The sequence below is a fragment of the Neomonachus schauinslandi genome, chromosome 16 (assembly GCF_002201575.2).
Source record: "Neomonachus schauinslandi chromosome 16, ASM220157v2, whole genome shotgun sequence".
NCBI classification, from domain to species: Eukaryota; Metazoa; Chordata; class Mammalia; order Carnivora; family Phocidae; genus Neomonachus; species Neomonachus schauinslandi.
The window spans coordinates 9,895,859-9,904,033 of NC_058418.1; the positions used below are offsets into that span (position 1 = coordinate 9,895,859).

The following is an 8,175-nucleotide window of genomic DNA, read 5'->3' on the forward strand; positions in this document are numbered from 1 at the left end:
AACCTAAAACCTTAAAAGTAACTCTAAGGGGCGCCTGGGTGGCTCAGTTGGTTAAGCGACTGCCTTGGGCTCAGGTCATGATCCCGGAGTCCTGGGATCCAGCCCCACATCGGGCTCCCTGCTCAGTGGGGAACCGGCTTCTCCCTCTTACCCTCTCCCCTCTCATGCTGTTTCTCTCTCTCTCTCTCTCAAATAAATAAATAAATAAAATCTGAAAAAAAAAAAGTAACCCTAATCCTGCATCTAACCCCACCCAATCCCCAACCCATTCCCAGCCCCCACTGCACCTGCTACACGCATCCCCAACTTCCAATCCTTAGCTCTAATCTATCCCCATGTGTGCACTCGGTTAATAAATCTCTAGTGAGCACCTATTATGTGCCAGGCACATATCTAGGGATATAAAGATGAACAGGTAAACAAAATCTGCTTTGAATTCACATTCCAATGGGAGAGTCAGAAACTCTACAAGGGAGGGACACCTGGGTGGCTCAGTCAGTTAAGCGTCTGCCTTCAGCTCAGGTCATGATCTCAGGGCCCTGGCATCAAGCCCTGCTCAGCGAGGAGCCTGCCTCTCCCCCTGCTTGTGTTCTCTCTCTCTCTGACAAATAAATAAATAAATAAATAAATAAATAAATAAATAAATAAATTCATTCATTCTTAAAAAAAGAAAAAGAACTCTACAAGGGAGACAGAAAGCTTATCATTCAAATTGAGGAAGGTGATATAAAGGAACTGACCAATCAGGGCCAGTCCCTGGGAGAGAGAAGGGTTGGGGGGGTGTGGTGTGTGGAGAAGAGCTTCTGCTGCTCAGGGAATGTCTCCTTTGAGGAACAGATGCTGGAGCTGAGGCCAGGATAATGTCGAAGGAGGGAGCCATGCAGGGACCTGGGGACAGGGCCTCTTAGGCAGAGAGAACAATTCCAAAGCCATGCCCAGTGCCACCCCCTTTCGGCCTCTAATCCCAGCTTCTGGGCCAGCAGAACCTTCCTCCCTGTCTCTACTCCAGAGCGAGGACCCCGAAGGAGAGCTCTGGGCCCGTGTCCAGCATTGGTGTCTCCCCAGGGTGCCCAGGATGGTGTTGTCACCTTGGAAGGCGTGAAGAGCAGGCAGGAGGGGGGCCGATTCCGGGTGGGGATGAGGGTGGGGGCCGGGCTGTGGCCTTGTCCTTCCCAGCACAACCCCAGCTTGGCCTAAAAGGGCAGACAGATAAAGAGTCCTTCCCGCCCCTGGGCCCAGAGAGGGAGGGGTTTCCTGACAGGAAATTGACCTCCTCTAACCCCCCCCCCCCCAGTTCCAAGCTCTAAGCAGTTCTGACTGAAGTGTCCTCAGGGCAGGACAGTAGCCGCAGGGACAGAAGGACGGAGGCACTGACTACGTAGGAGGTGAGTGTGTTGGAGGAGGGGGCAGGACCCGCATGCCCGCAGCCCGGGGCTCCCCCTGGATCTGGGCTGGACCAGAGGTGGTGAGAACACATGCCCTGAAGCCAGGAGAGGCAGGAGGCAAAGAGAGAATGTGGGGTCTGACCTTAGGAGGGTGCCAGCGAGAGGGTAGGAGGAACTGGGAGCAGGAGGAGGGCGCAGGGAAGAATTTGGGGGCCCTGGGGATCCAGAGAAGCTTCGAAGAAGCAGGGAGAGTTTGGACCATCAAGGGAGACGAGACCCGAGCCATGGCTGGGTCTGATGCCCTCTGAGTTCAGGTGGAAAGACCGGCCAGAGAGGGATGGGTGCTTTGCTCCATCCCCAAGAGATGGGGGCTTGGAGATGGGAGAGAAGACAGGGCTGGGATGGAGAAGGAGCAGGAGATGGGGTTCAGAAGGAAGGTGTGCGTGAACTTGAAACAGGCTGGGCTGGTGACAGCATTGTTTGGGGGCAAGGTCTGGGTGGGGGTTGTGTGGTTGGGGTCCAGTGTGGACACAATGTGTGAGGGCTGTTCTCTGATACAGACTTGGGGACTTCTGCAAACGGGTCAAGCTGCCCGCGGAGGGTTTAGGGCTTTGGGGGAAAAGGCTGGCAGCATGGAGGAGGAGGGGGGAGGGGAGGGGGAGGAGCCGGAGCCCAGAGAGGGAAGCTGGTGGCCAAGACATCCTGTGGGAGGTCGGGAGGCTGGGGGCTTGAGGGATGCCTCGGAAGTGAGTCAGGGGCTGGGCACTGGGAGGCAGATGAGGGGGCTGGAGGGGGCAGGATGTTGGAGCCAGTTTGCAGAGGCGGGTGTTGGAGCCAGGAAGGGGAAAGACGAGGGGGCCGCTTTTCAGAAGATGTTGCAGTGGGCTCTGAGGATGTTGGAAATGGTTTGGGGGTATGGGATCCAGTTTAGGAATGGATGTGGGAGCCAGTGGGGGAGTGGCAAGTCCAGTTTGGGTAATGTTGACTTCTGTTAGAGGGAAGTGGGAGCCCCCTGTTTTGCGGGGGAGGTGGGGTTTTGGGGGGATGATGGAGGCAGTTCCGGGGGACAGTGAAGCCATTTGGGGGATGAAGCACAGAGAAGCCTATTTGGAAAACGAAAGACAGAAATCGGCGTGTGGCGTGTGTGTGTGTGTGTATGTGTGTATGGGGGGGTAGTATCGATTCCCCACAGCCGTGGGGGCTCCAGGCAAGGGTTGGCATGGTGACTGCCTCCCTGGGGGACAGCAGACCATGGAGACTGGAGAGAAGCTTGAGGGACAACAGCTGAGGTCTAGAGGCTGAAGTCAGGGAGGAAAGAAGGGGGTCACCACCACGAAAGGAGATGCCCTCGCTCACAGCCCAGCCAACTCAGGGCCCTTTGAGCATCCTTCCAGATGATCCATGCAACCCCCCGACCCTGACCCCCGACGCCTGCCCAATCCCGACCCTGTCCCTCACCTGCTCAGAACTCGTCCCAGTTCAAAACAACCTATGTGGCCAGCAGTAGGAGAACGTGTGAACGGCTGACAGCCGATCCAGGTTTGCCCCACAGCCCTACGGTGGAATAGTACGCAACAATTAAGAGAAATCAGCTAGAGCCACAGAGCGAGGCGTGGCTACATCTCACTTGTATGTGAGCCAAAAAACAGCCATCGGACAGCAAGTTGCCGGATACGCATAGTATGATAGCATTTACAGAGAGCTTGAAACCACGTGAAACAATGCATTATTTCTGGCTGCAAGTCTGCGGAGGCATAGAGTAAAAAGTCGGCTTGGATGGGGGACACACATCCCGGATCTGCTTTCCTTGGGGGAGGGCTAGAGTACGCAGGGTCAGGAGGAGAGTCGGGGGGCTTCGGTGCATCTGTAAGGCTTGATTCTTAAAAAAAAAAATAAAGTCAACCTGAACCAAATAGAGCGAATGTTTGCATTAGATGCTGCTAGGATTGGAGGCACAGGGGGTGTTTGTTTTCTAATTTTTTCTGAATTTCTGAATGTTTGAACTATTTCATCATTTTAAAAAGCGCCCTTCCGTGGCTCCCCAGTGTCCTCGGGAAAAAGCCCAAGTCCCTCCTCATGGCCCTTTGAGGCCTTGCATGTCCTGCTCTTTACTGACCTCTCCAGCTTGACTCCTCCTCACCCCCAAGGAATGAGGTCCTTCCCTCCTTCCTTTGTTTCCTGTTTAGCACCCATTCATTTCTTGTGCGCCTGCCCTGGGAGATGGGGACACAGCGGTGACTGAGACAGCCTGACCCTGACCTCTCGGGGCTTCACAGTCCAGTGGGGGACACAGACTCATCCCCAGACAGTGACAACTCAGGGTAGGCAGGGCTGGGATGGGGTAAATCCCGACAGGGGCGACTTGACTCAGCCCGGGCATCAGGGAGGGCTTCCTGGAGGAGGGGGCTTTGGGGCTGAGTCCTAAAGCATGAATGGAGCGGGGAGAACAGATTTCCCTGTAGAAGGATCAACACAAATGCTGGCACCCAGGAGCCTGGAGCAAGGAGGAGGAGAATGTGGAATAGCACTGGTGAGGAGCATAGCTGGCCCATGAGGGCAGCTGAATTTTGTCCCAAGGGCACTGGGGAGCCATGCAAGGTTAAGAGAAGGAGAGGGAGCTGGTTTGTGCTTTAACGAGGTCTTCAAAGGTGGGCTGGGGGGCGGGGGCAAGACAAGAGCCTAGAGACCAGGGAGGAAGTGGAGAAGCCAGAGGGGGCTTGGACTGGGGCAGGGGGCCATGGAGAGGGAGGAGATGAGCAGAACTTGGGAGATTTCAAGCCCCAAGAGGGCAAGAACTGGGTCTACCTTGGCCACCACTGTGTCCCCAGTGCCTTCACCGGGCAAATACCTAGTAAGGTTTTTTTTTTAGGGGGGGCAGGGGGAGGGTAGTAAAATATATAAAACATAAAATTCACCATAGGAAGCACTTTAAAGCGTAGAATTCAGCCGCATCTGGTGCATTCACAGTGTTGTCAACCATCACCACTATGTACCTGCAGAACATTTTCATTTCCCAAAAGGAAACCCAGACCCATTAAGCAGTCACTCCCCAGCCCCCCTCTCCCAGCCCCTGGCCACCGCTCATCTCCTTTCTGTCTCTATGGATTTGCCTGTTCTGGACATTTCCCAGGAAGGTTTTGCTCAAGGAATGAACAGGGTGGGGTAGAGGGGACAGGTGTGCTGGCCGGACAGGGGAGACGAGGCGGGTGCCTATGTGTGGGATGGGCTGTCTGGGTAGACGGTGGGGCCTGAGTCCCTGTGCAGCTCTGCCCTTCATGGGCTGTGCCAGCTTGGCAAGGACGCTTCCCCTCTCTGAGCCTGTTTCCTCATGGAGTAGGAGGGCCCACAAAGATGATGAACCCTCCAGGCAGGAGTAAGGCAGGGAAAGGGTCTGAATGCCAATGCTCGGGGCGGGGCGGGGCGGGGGAAGAACTCCAGCCCCGGAATCAACAGGCCTGGGTCCGAACGCTGGCTTCATCCCTGAATCACTGTGGGACCTTGGGCATCATCTGCAAAATGGGCATAATAACAGGACTAACCTCATGGGATTGGCGGGTGCTCAGACCGGGGCCTGGCAGGGGGCATTGTCGTCAGTCATCAACACCAGTACCGTCATCAATCCCATTAATCGTCCATTATGTTTTCCCCAGGTCCCCGCCTGTCAAAATGCCCATCCTGAAGAATCTAGGGGTGGCAGACTCCAAGGTGCCCCGGGCGGGGACCCTGCCCCTGAGGTCCTCTCGGAACCCCTTTGAGGAAGTTCCAGGATTGGAAGAAGAGGAGGTTGGGGAGCTGGGGACCCTGCCCAACGGAACATCTTGTCGCCGCCGGGCCACCCTGGAGAAGCTGGCTGGCCTGGCCCCCTTCCGGTTGGCCTGGCCCCCTGGCCGGCGGGCAGGCAGCCCAGGAGATGGGCAGCCCCGCTCTTTCCTGGGCCGCGTGCTGACACCGGGGATTCGCAGGAGCTCGGCAGATTTTGGCCTCCTGGCCAGGCTTCAGGGGACCCGAGCCCAGGGCGACGAGGAGGCGGCTGGGGAGGCTGCCCGGAGACTGGCCTTCCTGAGACTGGGACGCGGGCCCAAGCCCCGCCGGGCGTCACTGGCCGAGAGGGTGGTGCCCGCAGGCGAGGCGGCTCCTGAGCCCCCGCCCAAGGTCCCCGAGCCCCCAAAGGTGAAGGAGCCTCTGTCAGGTGAGTCGGGCGCCCCTCCCCACACCTGACCTCCACCTGTGATCCCACCTCCGTTCCCTTCTCCAATTTCTGTCTGCCCACCTCCATGTAGGACACCAGTCCGCCCCCCTGCAGTCCTAATCTCCATCACCAAGCCCAGGCTCTAGCTCCCTCTCCACACCTACCCCCAATCCATCCCACTCTCCATGCACCACCGGCTTCAGTCTCACCCCCATGTCCTGTGATAAGTGAATCACCAACTTTGGTCCCATCCCCTCCCAATCCCTTCCCTACCCCCAATTTCAACCCTCCTTCCCTCCCTCCCTTCAAATCTAACCTCCAACCCATCTCCTTTCAAAGTCTCCACATCCAACCTTGACCTTCTGCCTCTCCCTAACCTCCATACCCCACCCCCTTCCCATCCCCAGCCCCAACCCTGGCCCCAGACCACAACGCCCACCTCAACCTCCTCCTTCACCCCTAATCTCTTCTCCTTTTCCCTCCCATTCAGAACCCCAACCCTAACTCCATCCCAGTCCCAAACCCCCAGCCTCCACCTTTAACTTCATCCCTACCTCAACTCACGTCCAAGCTTCATCTCAAACTCACTGCCATGCCCAGCGCCTACCTTCCACCTGCATCTGCCAGCTATGTCCCCCACGGCCTGTGTCCAGTTCCTGGGGCCCCCATAGTCATCGAGTCCCACATACTAGGTGGCTTAAGCTATTGAAGTCTATTCTCTCAGTTCGGGAGGCTGGAAGTCTGAAATCAAGGTGTCAGCAGGGCCACATATCCTCGGAACTCAGAGTGGAATCCTTCCTCACCTCTCCCTGCACCTGATGCTTTGCCAGTCAACCTGGGAGTTTCCTGGCTCTCGGCCACCTCACTTCTGTTCCTTTGTCTCCACACGGCCTTCTCGCTGTGATATCACATCATCTTCCCCCTGTGACGTCCCATCATCTTCCCTCTGTGTGTGTCTGTCTCTGTGTCCAAATCTCCCCTTTGTATCCGAACACCAGTCATACTGGATTGGAGCCCACCCTAGGACCTCATTTTAACTTGATTACCTCTGTAAAGAACCCGTCTCCAGATAAGGTCCCCATTCTGAGCCACAGGGGGGTTAGGACTTTACACATCTTTTTTCTTGGTGGGGGGGGGCAATTCAACTCAAGACACCATTCTCAACCCCAAACTACCCCAAGCCCCAGTGTCTTCTTCAATGTCTTTTTGGTTTCCACCCCATATGTATTCCAACCCCATCAGCCATCTCCACCTTGGGACTCACCCATGTGCTTATCCCCAAGTCATCCCTTTGTCCAAACACCATCTTTAACCATCACTGTGCCCAACTACGCCAGGATAACCACCCACCCACCCACCGGGCCCGTGCTGTCCCACCTACAGCTGCAACCGGGTCCCCAATTTAGTCTCCCGCCCAACCCCCAACACCGGCCCATCTCAGCACCCACCTTCAACCCCAACCCCAAGCTAGCCTCCCCCTTCATTCTTAATCCCATCTCTACCCCCACCCGGAGTCCCCGTCCAAATCCCCCATTCCCAACCTCCACCCACGTTCCTGGCCCCAACTCATGTCCAGATTTCATCTTCAAACTCACATCCATCCCCACCTTCATTCACCCCCATCCTCACTCCTAGCCGCCCCCACCCCCCACACACACCAAGGCGTGCTGCCTCAGCACTGGGGACCTCAGGAGAGCCCTTTCTGTGTATCCTCTACATCCTGGCCAGAGGCTATTTCAGCCCCGGCTCCCTGGGGACTGGGAGGGCACTTCAAGGAGGTGAGGAGGGGGTGACTGGAGCCCCCGCCTTCTGGAAACGGATGGGCAGAAATAGCGCTGGCCAGGAAACAGTTTCTCTGCCAGGGAGGAAGTGGAGGGGGGTGGAGGTGTCGGGGTAACCCTGGGCCACCAGGACCCTCCCTTTGCCTTCACTCAGAGGCCTCCCAACCCCATGGGGCTGGCGCTCCGGGGGGGTCTGAACTCAGAGTCTCAGATCACCCCCACAGCTATCCCACCCCCAGAAGACCCCGTCTCTGGTCTTGCTAACCTCTCCCCACCTCCAAGCCTCCACTCTGCCCTCTGATCTACTCTGCCCTCCAAGCCTTCTCTCCACCCTCTCCCCCTACCTGGCTCAGACTCGCCTTCCCCCAGCCCTCCCATTGCCCAGATCCCTTTCTCTAGCTCTGATGCCCTTTTCTTGTCCTCGCCCCTCAAATATCCTGACCCCTTCCCATATCATAACCCACTTCCCAATACCCTCTGCCATCCCTTGCCCCCTGCCCCTCTCCCTTCTGCCTCAACTCCTAACCCCCACTTCCCCTGATTTCTCCCCATCCTCCTCCCCCTCCCATCCTCTTCCTAGTCTCGTGAGGATGCTCTGGTCCTTTGACCTAGTTCCCTTATCCAGACACCTATCCCATTGCCCACCCCCCTCTGCCCGTCCCTAACCCTCTCCTGTCCCCTCCCCCAGGCCCTGGCCCTCTCCCTCACCTCCTCAGCGTCCCCTCTCTCCCCGCTCCTCCCCTCCTCCTACCCCTCTCGGGTCTTCCTGGCCCCCCTCTCCTCATCCTCCACCCCTGGGTACCCCTCTTCCTCCCTCCCC

The 8,175-nt window shown here is 57.1% G+C and overlaps 1 protein-coding gene across 1 annotated transcript in view; it reads left to right on the forward strand.

The window, feature by feature from the left end:
• Positions 1-1,322: 1,322 nt before the first annotated feature.
• Positions 1,323-8,175, forward strand: part of EXOC3L2 (exocyst complex component 3 like 2) — a 19,695-nt gene continuing 12,842 nt past the window's right edge. Inside the window, exons 1-3 of the mRNA XM_044911366.1 lie at positions 1,323-1,385; positions 5,036-5,574; positions 7,936-7,939. Coding sequence (XP_044767301.1) covers positions 5,052-5,574; positions 7,936-7,939 — 527 coding nt within the window. The 5' untranslated portion in view covers positions 1,323-1,385; positions 5,036-5,051. The remainder of the gene's footprint in view (positions 1,386-5,035; positions 5,575-7,935; positions 7,940-8,175) is intronic.